This window comes from Natrix helvetica (genome assembly GCF_964273705.1).
Source record: "Natrix helvetica genome assembly, chromosome: 2".
Lineage (NCBI taxonomy): Eukaryota > Metazoa > Chordata > Lepidosauria > Squamata > Natricidae > Natrix > Natrix helvetica.
Genome location: NC_138552.1, coordinates 160,862,189 through 160,879,988, shown reverse-complemented (window position 1 = coordinate 160,879,988; position 17,800 = coordinate 160,862,189). Strand labels below are relative to the sequence as shown.

The window sequence follows — 17,800 nt, the reverse complement described above, 5'->3', positions numbered from 1 at the left end:
TGAAGAAGTGTACTTTATACGGAGGAAACAGCCTGGACAAAGGTGAGCGAACTTCCTTCTTAGAGATATGTCAAAGATTCTGCTAGCATTTCAAAATGCACAAACTCACTACGATTTTCAAATAGCTTCCACCAGCCTAGTGCTTAGCAGATTTTGCCTATCCCCGCTGCTCTCTGGGGATGATAGGAATAGTGTTCAAATATACTGTATCTGGAGAATATCAGTTTGATAAAGGCACAGCTAAAAGTTTGGATCACTGGGTTTTCCCCTGAAAACTTTTAAAAAGTTTATGAACTTAACACTCGCTACACAGTTCAGGCGTCGATCAGTTTGTGCCTTGGTCTAGATTGCCACTTCTAACTAAGGCAGTAAAAACACAAGACTTGCAACAGGGTGGCCGTAACGAGAGGGGTCAAGCACCGCATCTGTTTAAAATTTCCAGGCTTTATTCCGAGAAGCATTTCCTGATTCATTGTCAATTTAAGCTAAATTGACACTGAAAACTATCATAAAGACAAATAACTTCCATCCGGTGTGGTTCCTGTGAATGTGGTTGAAACATCCGATTCCTCCTTGTCCTTTGACGTTTTCAGGCAGGTACGGGGAACTTGAAGGCAATGGAGATTTACTGGGAAAAGATATAGTATTATTGAAAATAGGCTAGATAGGGAGGTTACACCAGACCCACTGTGGAATTTTATGAATGTATGCCTCTCATTCAGAAAATATTGCCTACAGCATGCTTGCAGTGAACAAAATAAACTGCCTAATGCTAATATAACAACATGCAGGTAGATCTATATGTTGCAAGGATCTTAATATGACCACCTGTGCAAATAAATTGGCTTCTGAATTTTTCATAACAATGCTTCTATATTCCCAGAAAAGCTACTGTTAAATTCAATGATTTTCTACTACCAGTCCTCTCCCAATAGTGTTACAGGTAGTCCTCAACTTACAACCGTAATATCAGCCCAAACTTTCTGTTGCCAAGTGAGAAATTTGCTAAGTGAATTTTGGCCCATTTTATGAGTTTTCTGGCCACATTTGTTAAGGAAATCACTGGCGCTGTTGAATTAGTAATGTGATTGTTAAATGAATCTGGCTTCCCCATTGACTTTGCTTGTCAGAAGATTGCAAAAAGGGATCACATGACCCCAGGACACTGCAACCGTCATAAATGTGAATCTGTTGGCAAGCATGCGAATATAAATCATATGACCACAGGGAATGCCGCAACGGGGATAAATGTGAAAACTGGTCATAAGTCACTTTTTTCAATGCTATTGTAACTTCAAATGGTCAAGTGTTGTCAGTCGAGGACTATCTGTATTTGATCAGAGGGTTTAGGGCAGGGGTGTCCAAACTTGGGAACTTTAAGACTTGTGGACTTCAACTCCCAGAATTCCCCAGCCAGCCATGCTGGCTGGGGAATTCTGGGAATTGAAGTCCACAAGTCTTAAAGTTCCCAAGTTTGGACACCCCTGGTTTAGGGAATCTAAAATGAAGATACACAGTGTTAAACATTTTTTTTATATGGCTGCCCATTTTATGAAAAGCAACTCTGGGCGATGTGCAAGAATCCAATAAAATAGTAAAACTACAAAACATGATTAAATAATTAGAAGGCATTTAAAAAAACCTACAAAGGCAAAACAAAAAAGAGAAAATAACAGGCAGAGGAATATTAATAATAAGGGAGCCAATTCACTAGTTCATCTGTTCCCTGGATCCCAAGGCTTGTTGGCAAAACCATTATACGGTTCAGGCAATTTTGGTAGTTTCCGCTGGCATCCATCCAAGATAAGAATTTCCATTTTTTTTCCTAAAAAAAAATTGGCTAAAATCTTCCTATCCTTTAGGAAACCTACTGCAGATGCTGCCTGGATTGGCACTAGCAGAGTTTACTAATTTGTTATCCACCTGGAGGTGTCTGTAATGGAAAAAACTATGTACAATACAGTAAATGGAATGTGAGCTGTCCTATCAGTAATTTTGCCAACAAACATCACCTGGCTGTCCATTAGTTTTTATTAGTAGCCGCTGTGGTTAATTGGTTGGCTTTAAAGACCCATTTTGCAATGAAAGAGACTTCAGGGCAGTCTACAAAATTCAAATGGATTACATGCGTTTGTGCAAATATAACCCTGTTATGTGTATGTTGACATATTAATACAGTCTTCTAATAACAGTTCCACTTTTAAAAAATCCACAGTTGGAAGCAGAAGGTTAATACAAATGCCTTCAACTTTCATAGTATGATTTTTTTGTGGCAAATTACTAGGAAGCACTGAAATATCATAATGCCATAATGCTATACTTCATGTAAACCAGAAGGTTGGGGGACATTTCTATGCTGTTTAAACAAAAATGTTAATAGAGTCCCAATATGAAGCTTCTTATTGGCTTGGAGTTATACAGGAATTTAATGGGGACGCCTGGCTTGGTAATAATATGTGTAAACAACGATCTTGTCATGGTAGCTGAATAGAAAGTGAATGATAATCACCAATGTGATATGACAGCAAAAAAAGGCAAATGCAATTTAGGATGAATCAATAAGATATCATTTGCAAATCATAGGAGGTAGTAGTTCTATCTATCCTTCATTTTAAGTATTGTGCCCAGTTCTGCCTCCATACTTTAAGCAAAAGTGGTATTTAGCAGGTTCTGACCAGTTCTGGAGAACCGGTAGCAGAAATTTTGAGTAGTTCGGAGAACTGGTAAATACCACCTCTGACTGCCCCTGCCCCCATCTACTCTCTGCCTTCTGAGTCCCAGCTGATCGGGAGGAAATGGGGATTTTGCAGTAACCTTCCCCTGGAATGAGGAGGGAATGGAGATTTTACAGTATCCTTCCCTTGCCATGCCCATCAAGCCAAACCCAAGCCACGCCACGCCCAGCAAGCCACGCCCACAGAACTGGTAGTAAAAAAAATTGAATCCCACCACTGACTTTAAGGCAGGCATGTCAAACTGGCGGCCTGAGGGTCAGATGCATCATGCGCAAGTCACGCCCACCCCCCGCCCCACAAAAGGGAAAAATATCGTGAAACATCACGTGATGTAAACGTGACCCCGTGAGTTTGACCCCCGTGCATTAAGGATTCAGATGAATTGAAATAGGTTGCAAGAAAGGCAATTGTAATTAAGGAGGGTTGGATCAATGACCTGAATGATCCTTCCCCTACAATTTCATGGATCCAAAGATATTCTAAAAATCTCTTTTCTTCAAGGGCATTTCACACAATTTAAGTCAGACCCAGGGCTCTGCCCAAGAGGTAAAATATAATTATAGCTGAATTATTTTACTGCAGAACTATAGGAATGGACTTGGTACCCTCGCATTTTCTCAAAATTTTCAAAATTAACTTATTTTTGCCCGTCAGGCTATAGTGCTTTTAAAGGACACTTTCTTTTAATTAAACCTTTCCTATATATAATTAAATTTTAATTTAATATTCCCTGTATGTCAAAACCCTGTCCAATTTTGATTACGGGATAGCTAACCCAGTATTAAATACAATGATCCACTGCTGAAAATTTTGTCAGCACTGAACAACAATAATGCTTTGCAACCCAAACATTTTCTAGAAGCAAATAGGATTAGGCTTACAGAATCCTTGCACTGCAGGCATTTAGGGAATACTGGTGAATGATCTCAGAATTCAGCAAAGTATCCTGAAAGGCGGCAGGATTAAACCATTTTTATATGGTGACAGGAAAATTACAGCATGCCTGGAGTCACTTAGGAAAATTACAATCTGCTTGGAATCACCGGGATATGAGAGCTTCCCTTTTCTCGGCCAGTAGCTCTGCATCCCTTTCCAGAGATCTACTGACACTGGGGTCAGATCCCACTGCTTTCCAGTGAAGTCAAACGTTTGAGCTGTAGATGAGCAATGTCAGGGCTCAGAGCCATCATATGTTTCTCTAAGATAGAGATGAAAGGGCTTTTTGTATGGAGCAGTTTAACATCAACAACATTCAAATGGATTACAGCTAATCTTTAATTTACAACCATATTGGCCGTTCAGCGATACAACGGCACTGAAAAAAGTGGTTTATGACCGTTTTCCACACCATTGACCATTGCAGCATCCTCTTATGATGGATGTGGTGTCCCAGGGTCACGATGATCTTTTGCAATCTTCTGACAAGCAAAGTCAATGGAGGAAGCCAGATTTACTCAACACCTGTGTTACTAACTTAACAACTGTAGTGATTCACTTAACAACAGTGGCAAGAAAGGTCATAAAATGAGGGGAAAGTCACACAACAACTGTCTTGGTTAGCAATGGAAATTTTGGACTCAATTGTGTTCATAAGTCCAGGGCTATCGGTAGATCCCTAGTTGTTAGAAATACACCTCCCTGTTTTGTGAATGGAGACTTTTTTTTGCGAATGACTATTATAGAAAGATACAAAAGAAATCCACTTTGTCAGTACCTTTTGACCACTCATGAACACTTAGAGAACAGGGTCTCGTCGGAAGCTAAAATCAGAGGCAGTTTTATGCATAAAACCTAAATTTGCAAAAGTTTAAGTTTCCTCAGCTGAAAGCAACAATGAACAGACATTAGCCTTCCAAATACCTTGTTGTAAATATCTTTATTGGCGTCCCACTGTAAAATGTGTTACTTATGCTTTATAAAAATGAACAGCTTTCCCTAGAGAGTCCCCTATACACAATTTAAAATTTAATTTCTATAGAATTTATGAGAAAACTATTTTGGAATGTTTGGTTACATAAATTAATGATGACAGGTTTTTGTGTGTAAAACATTTATGAGAGCTAAAAGACCTTGATAGAAAAACTTTTAAACTTAAGTTTAAAAAACGCTATTTTGCTATTTACTGGGAACCATGTGTTCACATGTCACTTTTTATTAAAATATTTCAATTTCAGACCATGATATATTGCTGCTTTGGCTGCAAGTTACTTAATAAAGGGGTTCATGTGTTTATTGTCTATGAAGGATGGGTCCTTGTTTGTTAAGTAATCCTCAATTGGCATTTTGCTGAAAAGTTCGTAAAAAGCAGCAAAAAAGATTTTCTGTTTATAAAGAGCTTTTTTTTAAAAAAATAGTCTGCTTCATCTATTATGTCTTCATAGTTTATTAGCTTTGACTTAATATATATCAGATAGATCTATTTACTTAGCGTAAATAGCTTAGGGTAACATCCAGTGAGATAAAATAGTTCTTTAGGTTAAGTACAGTGGATGAAATCAAACATTACATGAGCAGTTTCTATCCACGTGACATAGTTTCTGCTCTGGAGGTTAAGGGATCACAGGAGGAATGGGAATTGTCTCAAATTCTAGCTCAGCTGACAGCTTTTTATTAAATGTGCTACTCGGTGCCTGTTGACATGGTATTTTTTGTCTAGACCATGTTCTGGGTAGGATTGTGTGTAGATTTTAGAACTGCTGTTCCTTCCCTGTTTCAATATTGTCCTATTTTGTTTGTTTGTTTTTGTTTTTACAAAACATACATTTAGCTTTCAACCTGTTCAACACTTGCAAACCTAAAACACAACAGTATTAATTGTTCCATTTCTAAGATGAAACTCACAATTTATAGCATTAATTGATCCTTCATGCAGATTAAACCGTGTTCTGAAGCAAGTAGTTTTCAAGAGGGCAGATCCTGTACTGGGTGATTGAATCTGAAGAGAGAAAGGAAGAATGCAATTTAGAATGGCAACTGAAATTAATAGATTCACAACTTTTACAAGAAAGTAGTTGCACTAATATTTAAGGTATTACTGCTTAATAACGTCATCTTTGAAGCATTGATTTCTGCTTTATTCAATCCAGAAAAAGGTGGATTGCTTTTTTGTCTTCCTGCTGTTAAACCCGCTGGTTGAGCTTTCAACAGAACAGAAAACAAACAGTTTAAGATTTTAAATGTCTAGACGTTTCAATTTTAGCAATAAGTTGAGAAAAAAAAATCCTGCTCCAAACTGTTAACACAGGAATGTTACCAGTCCAAAGCAGCTTTATCTGGAGATCTTGCCATTCAGAAGGTGCTGTAATTTAACTTGTTAAGAGTAAGAGACAAGACATTTACCCCACCAAGGCATTTTATGTCAGCTCACACACAGCCTCCTCTTAACCTTCTTTGGCATTTGCAAAAGCCAGAAGTGACACACCTTCCCACCCCAAGATCTGAACATTCTTATCTATCTATCTATCTTTACTTACTTTATTCATATTTCTAGACCGCCCCCTCTCCCAAAAGGGACTCGGGGCGGTGTACAGTCAATGGAATACATAAAAAGATTACATAAATACACAAATCCTTAAATCCTTAAATCCTTAAATCCTTAAATGCATAAATATCTATCTATCTATCTATCTATCTATCTATCTATCTATCTATCTATCTATCTATCTATCTATCTATCTATCTATCATCTATCTATCATCTATCTAAAAATGGCTGTGTGTGTGTGTGTGTATGTTCCAGCATAACTCTGGAATGCCTTGAGCAATTTCAACCAAACTTACTCAAGATGACTTACTCTCTGGAAAAAAAATACTATGAGGGTAAGACACCCCTAACAGCCCTCGGGGTGCGTGTTCGGTTAAGATACAGCTTGTTGTGCTGTAAAATGGCTTCTACTGTACAGCACAGTGGAGTTGCCATGGTAATGGCTTCATAGTACTCCACAAGGGGGCTCCCTCTGGTAAGGGGGAAAATCCCAACATTAGAAATTACGTTTGGTCTGGACATTTCCCCCCTATAAATAAATATCCGGACAATGGCAGGTTATCATCTAGTAGTAAATAATACTGCTTCACATGTGGTTTTGTCTTTCATTTGTAGATCAGGCAAAATTTGGCATAGATGCTGCCTTTTTGACTCTGTTTAAAACGAAAACATAAGACTAACAGTTAACTGAAAGTAGGATTTGGTTCATCTTGCATGCTAATGAGTTTGGCTTGCATGTCAAAGAAGATCCTACATTCAAATAATAATTAGGTCATGTAATCGGTTTCCTGTAAAAGCAACTCAATGCTCTTCTTGTCCATGAGTATAAGCAGTACGGAACTTAAGTGGGGCATTTCACTTTGACAAGTTTGATCAAAATGCCCTTCTGGAGCAACACTCTCTTTTCAAGTGTGGTTTCACAGCAGCCATACCGCTAGAATGCTTAAAGGAACTTCTGTGTTCATACTTTCCTAGGACTGTAACGCCATGGTGACTTGGACAAATCTGACTAAAAATCAAATCTTCACTGTCTCAGGGAAGGAAGCCATTCCAATCACTTGTCCGTCAGTCACAATGGAAGAGATGGCACAGAATTTATATCTATTTCTGCTTCAGATCTGTTGTACTCTCTTTCTTTCTCTTTCCCTGCATAGAAACACTTTTGCCATCTGTTTCTCATGCTTCCTTGAACCATAAGTTGAAGGCAGTTACATGTTTACATTCTCTACATTCCTGCTCTGAGAATCTCCCTGGGAATCTCCTGCACTAACGCAACCTTGAGACAGAAGTCCTTTTCTATCTCAGCGAAGTGGCCACTCAAATCAGCTTTGCTTCACTTGGACACTTTGCTCCAGGGCATTGAGGTGGACCAATTTTCAAGTCAAGGCAACGCGTCAGATTTGAAGCATGGGAACATCTGGGACTGAAAAGACTTGTTTAGACTTAAAATCTATGGGTGACATGGGAAATTCTAGAGTAAGTTTAAATTGTACAAGGAAACAGACTGTAACTTGCCTGATTATGGGAGCAGAGAATAATGTTGTATTAAAAAAAAATCTTATTATCTATATCTACATACGACTTAATTGTACACACATACAGTAGAATAATTGGCCACAGACATATGCTCAGAAGGGTCCACTCAACACTTCCCTTCTTTATCTGCCAATACAGGCTTGAAATTTGTTGAAGGGATATGTGGAAAAAGGTGTAAAGGAAAGGGAATGTGAAATTCAGGAGAGAAAGAAGGAGGGAAGGAGAAGCTACACTACACAATGACAGATTTGCTTCTGCAATATTGGAAGCCATGAAATTTCTGGTGCATGGGAGAAACAGGGTTGAGAACGGCAACAGATTCTATATGCTAATGTTAATATTGGTTAATGCTGTAGAGACCCATACATTGATTTTTGGAAACACAATCCTGAAATTAAGATAATCCCTACCCCTAGGCAAAAGAAAAAAATACGTAAACATACCCCTCACCCAAAAATCTCCTTTCCTGTATGCCAATAATCTTAGGAAACTTAAGATGATCCATTCTAAAGATCAATTATTTTGGAGAAAAACAATTAAGGGTATAAAAGGTATATTTTAGAACACATACAAGTTATATTTTAGAAAGTAAAAATGTGATCTCTTACCTATAATCCATTTTTCTGATAAACATTGCATATCCACATACTTTCCAACTTTGCACTGTCCAACACAAATTTTAGCTTGACGGAGAGTTTTACATACTTTTCCTCCACAAAGCTGTACCAGCTCACAGAGCTTCTGATAGGGAGGCTGACTTGTGTGAGATATGAACATTTTAGGTTGATTGGCAAACAGTTTTTGATACACTTTTTCTTTTAGAATATTGTTCTGAAATCGGGAAATCTTTTTGAAAAAAGAAAAATAAATAAGAAAGTGAATAAATACAATTTTACCACAGGATGAAGCATTTGGTTTTGGGAACATACTGCTATATTTGACAATTTGCTCGCATACACTTTTTCAATTAGAATGCCTGCTGCTTAAAAGTTAGTGTACAGTTATAATAAAATGTCTAGTTGCATCATGAAACATTGCAGACTTAACAGCCTTAATCTGAAACTCTTACTGCATCAAACCATTTTCTGAGGCTGAAAAATATATTGAATCATAAACTAGCCAAGCAGCTTGGGTTTACACAGAGTATTAAATCACAAATAACTAAGATTTAAAATAACTAAGTTTCACAATAACTAAGTCTTGAAATAAGTAGTTAGGCATGTTGCCTAAATACAGCCATTTCTTAGATTTCTTCTAGCTGTGAAATAATTTGTACTCAGTTACTGCCAGCTTCTTGCTCCTTTGGGAATTTTTAAGCCGAAAGCAGGATTATATATCTCTTAGCACAGAATAACGAAATGCACAATAACAGTTGAATTCCAGAAGGGCAGCCATCTCAAAGGGCAAACCTCAATTACATTTATTCAGAAGAAAGCCCCTTATATTTAGTAAAGTGATATCTAGGTAAATGAGCAGCGTGGAAGATGGATATGTAAGAAATGGAATAAAATCTGATGATCAAGCAATTTATTTTGATAGGAATGTTTGCACTTGCAAGCTTAAGCCCTCAGATGTCTAGACTTAGTAGGCCAGATGAAGGAGGCTTTTATTACGAACAGCATATTCAATGCCTATGATAATTAAGCAAAAATGAGACTGTATATGAATAGGATGGCGAGATCAATAATACCTCCCAGAAAGGATGATATGGCACTATAAATGGTTAATTATGCATGATTACTTTCCCTCATTATTCTTACTTATCTCTCATTAATATCAAGAGAGTGGTCTTTATTAAATCCACTAATTAATACAAGGGTTAGGCAAAAGCATGTGCAAATTTAAGAATAAATCAATTGAAATCAAGGGAACTAATCAATGGATGGATTTCAAGAGGATTAACGAGGGGATGAGTAACTGGTTTCCACCTAATTACTATATAAAAAGTTGTGATGCAAATTCCCTTCCATATAGGCAACTGTGTGTTAAACGTAACTGTTCACCCTGGTATGTCTATTTTCCTAGTCTAAAAATTTTGTTTTTCCCCCAGACAGAAATTGGAATTATGAGAATCCTACTCCCCATCTAGCCCTCTAAAAGGATACAAGTTTATAGCATCAATGATTAGATCATGGCTCACAAATTTGTCTCTTCATATTTCAGGGGGGGAAAGATAATGGCACTAACACTGAAGGGATCTGGTGACCAGGATGGAGTAGCCTTCCAGAAGCTAAGCGGGTCTGGCCTCTAGTTGGGTGACATATGGAAGCCCTATGTGACATGGCCTTATGCTCTTGGATGGAATAAAGGCAGGATATGAACCAGCGAAATACCATCAGAATTCACAAAACAGGAAGTGAGTCAACTTTTTCAGGAGTCACAAGACTTGTTTACATTCAGTTATTGTGAAGCAAAGTAAAATAACTTGGAATTTGATATAAACTGTGAATAATATCATAAGATATGCTGTACTTCTTTTCCAAACAGGCAACTCATAAATCTTTATAGCTTTATCTTGGCATTTTATCCATCCTAGCATAGCAGTTGATGTACTGTATCTGACAAGAGGAGAAACCCGAGTTCACATCAACACTTGACTGTTGAGCAGTCAAAGCCAATGACTTTGGCTTTGTCACTGTCTCTTAAACCAACACAGGATTGTAGTGTTGGTTGTTCAGATAAAAGGAAGAACCTCTTGCCAAGTGCACTAATCTGTGCTTTTGGGGAAGAAACCAGATATAAAAGCAACACTAAAAAATTAAGCGATGGTTGGTTTGTTGAAGAATTTAGTGACTGTTGAAGTTAAAACGGCACTGAAAAAGGTGGCTTATGACCGTTTTTCATACTTAGGACCCTTGCAGCATCAATCTGGGCCTCAATTGTGGTCAGAAATTGAGGACTACCTGTATAGGGAACAGATTGCCATTAAAATTTGCAGCTGTTGTTTGGACATCAGAGTTTCCTTCCCCTCCAAGACAGCTGTGGATGGGAAGGGAAAAAGAAAAGTCTTGGAGTCTGGAAAAAAATTAGGGCCTTGGGAAAGGGGCGCCGGCCTCTGTAGAAGTCTTGCAAGTCAAAAGAGAAACTTGTGTGGTCAATTAGGCCCACAAGCTATTTCTTCCCCATGCTGAGCCAAATATTCTAACTCACATGTACTGTTTTTTTAATGTTAGAAGTACCTCAGGATATAGATGAGACAAACTTCTCATATAACCCAAAATAGCTTATTTATTTTATTTTATTTTTACTAATCTCTCATGCCACCCATTTAGGTTAACAAGTAAAGTCCAAATGAAGAATAACAATCTCCACGGGATATAAATCTAGCCTTACCATATCTAAAATTAATAATCAAACCCAATTTTAAAAGGCCTTGTGCTAAAATTGTGCTGTCGTGGTTGATAGCGTGGAGCTCTAAAGTTTCTAATCTGAAGCTGATTAGAACTGACAAACTCTGTTTATGTTCAGATCCAGCAGAGTTTGCATTTGTTACAAAGAGCCTACATTAAGCTTTAACTTGATTGTAATCCTGCTGCTTTACACATTTTTGAGAGACATGATTTAAAGAATGTATTGTACTTCTGTTTGTTCTTTAAAGCTTATAATTGCTGAGGCTATAAAGAAAAGCCATTCTATGCCCACTATTATATTAGAAATGAGCCTAAATTGACAAGAAAACTATATGAAAAAGCCTGCTATTTTATAGGTTTACAACAATCAAAATCAGCCAAAACTGAATAGTTCAAACTGTGGAAGCCATGTTACATGTTATACTTTTAAATGTGCTATTTTATCTTATTGTAACAAATAAAACTTGGATTATGAAAAGAAAATCTGAGGTTTGGACTGTTGAACTTCTTTCCAAATGCAGTGTAGATAAGGATTATTTTGTACTTTTTTCAGTTTGTACAGAAATCATTCAAATATAAGCACATAATATGTACTTGATTTTACAAAAGATCATACTGTAAAATCAGTGGGATGAGATCTGAATAATATATTTGAATTTAAGACTGGCTATTATATTAGCAGCAATTGTTCCATTGGGAATATATGTAAAGAACTCTACATTTTCATGAAAACCTGCAGCTGGAAAGGAAGCTATCTTTGGTCCTTTCCTTATCCTTCATTGTGCTTACTTTGTACCTCCAAAGAAGTTTCTGAAATCCACAGAAGTGTTTTCTCAGAGGTACTGCCACCATCTGTTCAAATGCACTTAAAAATAAAGCTTGCAAATATCCATATAAATTCCTTGATATAAGTCAGTGGCCGCCAACCTTTTGAGCACCAGGGACTGGTTCCATGGAGAGAGGTTTTTCCATGGACCGGAGGGGACGTGGTTTCATATGCTGCCTGCATCCCATGGATGGGGTTTTACTTTGTTTGCATGGCCCAGTTTCTGGCATGCTGTGGTCTGGTGACGATCCACGGATTGGAGGTTGGGGATCCCTGATATAATAATGGAAGGTAGTATCCAATGTTATTAGTATGCCCTCTTTTCATAAAAGGTAAAGATGAAGGTTTCCCTTGCCCAGTCGTGTCTGACTCTAGGGTGGTGTTCATCTCTATTTCCTAGCTCAGGAAGCTAGTGTTGTCCAAAGAACTTCCGTGATCATGTGGCCAGCATAACTATACGCCAGGGCGCATGGAATGCTGTTCCCATTGAAGTGGGATCTATTGATTTACACAATTTCCATGCTTTCAAACTGCTAGGTGGGCAGGAGTTTGGGCAAGTAACAGGAGCTCTCTCCATCATGCAGCAGTTGGGTCTTAAACCCGAGCTGTCAGTTTTCCAGTTGACAAACTCAATGACTTTAATTGCTGAGTCATCACTCCTCCCCCCCTTTTTCATAAAAGTTCATATATTGTATTTTTCGGAGTATAAGAAAAAAAGACGCTGAAAATCTGGGTGTGTCATATACACTGAATACAGCATTTTTTGCCTCCTAAAACCACTTCCCCTCCCCGAAATGGCCGTGCATAGCTTGTAGGAAGCTTTTATAGAGTTCCTGGGGGCTGGGAAGGGCAGAAATGAGCAAAAAACGGCCAGTTTTGTTGCTCAATGTTACCCTCCCTAACCCCCAGAAGCACTCCATAAGCTTCCTAAAGGCTATCCATGCCCTTTTTGTTTAAAGAAAAAGGGCCAGTTTTCACAAAAAATGGGCCATTTTCTTGCCCCCACCCCACCCCTAGGAGCACTCTGCAAACACCCTAAAGGCTATTTGTGCCTTTTGGGGGGAAAAATGGGCCCATTTTTAGGAGGTTTGCAGAGTGAAAAAAACTTTTTTTTAATTCGCCTCTTCAAAATCTTGGTGCGTTTTATAGTCCGGTGCGTCTTATACTCTGAAAAATACGGCAATTTGGGATTATTTCAGGCATACATACTGACAAGCAGCTTGAACAAGAAACTAGAGTTCTCAAGAGCTGATTGCACTGTAACATCCAGTCCAAAGTAGAGAATCAATACTTTCTTGCACATATAGTTTGTGTTTTGGAACTAAACAGTAAAATAGTATAGTGAAATCCAATAGACTCCATCCACAAACAGAAGAATGTCTGCTATTTTCTACAGGTTCCTTGCCTTACCTGTTGCCCAATAACTGAAGGAGTTGAAACTCCCACCCAGTCCCTACCTTTAAGGCAGCAAAACCAAGTATTGACAGGTCCTTGGATCCTCATTCTTTCATTTAAGCTTATTGGCTCTTTTTTCAGTTTTCCCTTCCCCTCTTTTGTATGAAAGAGATAAAGAACATGGAGGCACATCCAATGTTTGATGACTAGCATCCCAACCCATGTCATCTTGTGGCTTGTCTCATCTCTTTGTAGGCATTTTCTATGAGCCATATTTTAAAGAGGCTAAATGTTTAATTTCAAAGACTTTAGATTAAGCCTTAGTGGACACATTGGGATTTATATTTTAGTAGACATATATAGGCTCTGATTGATGATTATGTGCCATCAAGTCATAAAAACTACCAATTACATAGAAAAAAAAATCTCCTTTACAATCTATCCATGGCTTGGTTTCTCTTATCTTATTGTATTTCTCTCTCTCTCTAAACGGATTATTTATCTACTGCATTTATTTGTTAGATTTTTATTCCATTTTTCATTCAGGAGTACAAGTGGCATGCAGAACATTTCCTTTCTTCCAAATTTCCTCATCACTAGCTTGTGGTGTAAGATAAACTGGAGCAGAGAGATGGACCAAAGTCATAGTAAGCTTCCAAGGCTGAGGATGGACTTGTGACTGTTTAAAGTTACAATGGGACTTATGATAGGTTTCCATACTTACAACCATTTTAGCAACCCCATGGTTACATGATGAAAATTTGGATGCTTGTCAACTGGTACTGGTCAATTAGTTGAAATGTCCCAGGGTCATACCATCACTTTTTGAAACCTCTGACAAGCAAAGTCAATGGAGAAGCCAGATTTACCTTACATCGTGTTATAAACTTAACAGTTGCAGTGATTCACTTAACAACTATGGCAAAAAAGGTTCTAAAATGGGACAAAATTCACTTAACAACTGCCTCGTTTAGCAATGGAAATTTTGAGCTCAATTGTGGTTGTAAGTTGAGGACTGCGTATATTATCCTGACTTACATACCGCAATTGCCTCTAACAAATGTTAATACTGTATGAGTCACAGCTCAGCCAATTTGTCATGGGTTACTACAAGTATCTTTTAAAAATCTTTTTTATGTTATACTAATGCATGTAAGTACCATGCCCTAAAACAGAGAGGGAAAAAAGTAAAATGCTGACAATGTGACGTAAACACAGCTTTACAGATAAACCCAACTTCTCTCACACACTGATAAGAAAAGTTAATTTCTGCAATTGTCTGAAAAGCAATGTTCCGTGGGAATTTTGTGGAAAGGTTTGGCAGATGAATCTGTTTTTTGGCTGATGTTCAAATTTATACTTGAGAACCACTTTTTTCTGCAGTGCAAACATGGTGTCCACCAGGAATAACACTATGCACCTCTGTTCAAAACATGATTAAGACAAAGAGCGGATATGAGCTTTATATTAAAGAAGCAAAAATGCACTAATTATCAATTAATAGTTAGCTATTTCATTCATAATGAAAGTTGTTATTTTGATTATAATGGTTGGTTGCATAGTCAGCCAGATATTTAGACTAGGTTTGACATCTTTGTCCACCTATGGAGGCCTTCCCAAGGACCTTGGATAGGCAGATATTGTTTTGCAAAACATGAGGCATTTTCTGAAATAGCTGAATTGAATTACAATTGGAGCAATGTTTTTTCCCTTTCTTGCCCTGAATGATCTATTTCTGTTAGCATTTCTGTTAACCATGTAAAGGCTAGGTCAGGAGTATCCAAATGTAGCCATTCCAGGAGAATGGCTGGAGAATTCTGGGAGTTGAAGTGTAACGGGTCTTGTTGCCACATTTGAAGATCCCTGGGTTAGGTAAGTGTGCCATGGATCATAAAGCATTACACTTATTTAATATACCAAAATGCCATTTTCTTCCCTCGTCAAATAAATGTTTCCTAAAGTATAATTTCTGTTTCTTTTTAAGAAGAATCTCTATCAAAACCGACATTTATATTCTCTTGCACGCAGTGGGCCTGCAGAGATTTCCCTGCTCATTCCAGAAATGCCACTTAAAACAGCTTCTAAAGTGTGTGTAGAATCATCGTAAATGTGTACGTGAAACACAAGCTCCATATAAATGCATATGAAACCTAGATCTGGGGAAATTCAAGGTGGAAGGATTCTCACACTTGAAATCAAATTGTCCTATGTTATCTGCATTAAAGCACATTAAAGTAAAGCCACTGTTTGCAAGTGACTGATGATGATTTTGTCAATGCCAATGGTGTTCAAGTAGTGCTCCAGATATTTTTCGATTGTACCCAAGGCACTTATATTTTTATTATTTTTATTTATTTGTTTATTTGTATCCTGCTTTTATTATTTTTAGAAATTACCTAAAGCGGCAAACATACCTGACACACCTTTCTCCTATATTCCCCACAACCCTGTGAGGTGAGTAGGGTTGAGAGTGAATGGCCCAGTCACCCAGCTGGCTTTCATCCTAAGGTGAGACTTGAATTCACTATCACCCGCTTTCTAGTCTGATGCCTTAACCACTTAATCACTATTACTGTTGGTACTGTAATTGTTTACTTCTGCCACAATCATTCTATTTCTATTTGCAGTCATTATATTTTGTGATTTTCTAGAAGCCCAATCATTAGTGCTGATAATAACCTAATTTGGGCAATGAAGTGTCTGTAAGAAAACAACCAAGCTCAGAGAGCACCAAGGACCCCTCAACTCAATTATTCTTTTCCCATTTCTCTGGTTTAGTTCCTCACTTCTAAGCTACCAACTTTACTAATAAGGGGAATGATATTAATAAAATATCTGATTGTAAATAAGAGAATTTGTAGCATATAATACTTTGGTGGATTCCAAAAGGCTCCTAAAGATTCTTTTATGGAGCTATTTAGTTCCTTTTTCTTTCAGTGATTATTGTAGACCCGTGATGGAGAACCTATGGCTTGCGTGCTGGAAGTGTCATGCAGAGCCAATATCTCCAGGCACACCAGCCGTTGCCCGTTGCTCTTTTGGATTCCGGTGTGCACATGTGTGCTGGTCAGTTGGTCTTTGCACCTGCATGTATATCAGAAACTGGAAGATCTGGGGAGCTGCTCTTTTGGTTTCTGGTGCTCCCCCACACGCATGTGCACGCTCCCTTTTCAGCACTCGGTGCCGAAAAGGTCTGCCAACACTTTGAGACTATTACTGAAACTCTCCTTGGAACAAAGAAATATGTCTTGTTACAGATAACCTCTACTGTATATTTTGCTCTTCGAAATTGCCTGTGTACAAAACACATGCTTTCCCATTCAAGTAAAAATCCTTCTCCTTTGTTTTATAGGTAGGTAGGTTGATTGGGTGTAGCAGACAGAGATCCTATTTTAGACCAGGACTAAAAAAAAGGCTGGGGGGCAAATCGTCCTCAAATTCATGGAACTAATTTCACAATTCTTTGGATTACAGTAATATATATTCTGGGTCAGGGTATAATGTAATCTTTGTCTTTGCTATACTGAACATTATTTGCATGTTTACTAGTCAGCCGTACTGAAATAATCTCTATTCCAGGAATAACAGTACATTAACAGTATCAAATGGATTTCTGAACTAAAAGCCTGGCAAAAAAAATTCTCCGAAGATTTCTTCTCTAAACAATGCTGCTAGTTCATCATAAATGGTCATCTTTGTTTTATTAAACAAAAATGTGCATTAGATCTGTTCTATCTAAAACGATCCACAATTACTAAAAGTACAGAACATATCCTTTATTTTTTAAGTTTAGATGAGTTGCTGTGAAGAGGTCCAGCAGCACCTCAAAATGTGGCAAGCATCATTTGTGTTCCATCTACCAGAATAATTGACAGGCTTTACAATAACTTTTTGGAAAACACTCAAATTTCTCTTCCATACTCTTGCAACTTTGTTCAACCCATTTAAGACAAAGTACACCACACTGATCTATTGTCACATTTCAGATAGATAAGGCGTAAGACTGAAGCAGTTCAGGTTCTCCCCCAAATAAAGATCTTCTTAAAGCTCTATGACTGGTGAGAAGAATCTTCATGATCAAGGATCCTATTGCTTTAAAGATACTGAAGGCTATGAATACCTTCAAAGAAGAACTTCAAATTCTTTTTTCCAAGGTAACCTTGCATGCACTGCAGACGTTCAGAGGATTCTAGAATCTGTAAAATGCTGGCATATTTTAGAACAAAAAAGTGTGCCTAAATTCCACACAACAAAGCTTATGGTGCTGAATGACTGCAGCAGGTTACTTCCTGCTTAAAATGTAAAAGGGTGCATAATTTTCTCCTCCAAATGAAGCTAAAACTTTTTTTTTATGGAGAGAATGTGATTATATTCAAAAGTGGATGACTCAACTAGCACCTGAGAATTTTTGTGTGTGTGTGACTGTTATTAATGGATTGCTGAACTTCCTGTTTCAGCAAAATACCAAACATGTT

General features: G+C 37.7%; 1 protein-coding gene across 3 annotated transcripts in view; it reads right to left on the bottom strand.

The window, feature by feature from the left end:
- Positions 1 to 427: 427 nt before the first annotated feature.
- The window catches only part of MCPH1 (microcephalin 1), a 123,854-nt gene continuing 106,481 nt past the window's right edge, over positions 428 to 17,800 (bottom strand). The window contains exons 13-15 of one of the 3 annotated variants that reach the window (XM_081943603.1): positions 8,363 to 8,600; positions 5,577 to 5,670; positions 428 to 628 (exon numbers count right to left, since the gene is read on the bottom strand). In XM_081943603.1, the coding sequence (XP_081799729.1) occupies positions 5,609 to 5,670; positions 8,363 to 8,600 (300 nt within the window). In that variant the 3' untranslated portion in view covers positions 428 to 628; positions 5,577 to 5,608. Of the gene's footprint in view, positions 629 to 3,922; positions 3,934 to 5,576; positions 5,671 to 8,362; positions 8,601 to 17,800 lie in introns of those variants that run through there. The other 2 variants (XM_081943604.1, XR_014174564.1) reach the window with 2 other exon arrangements.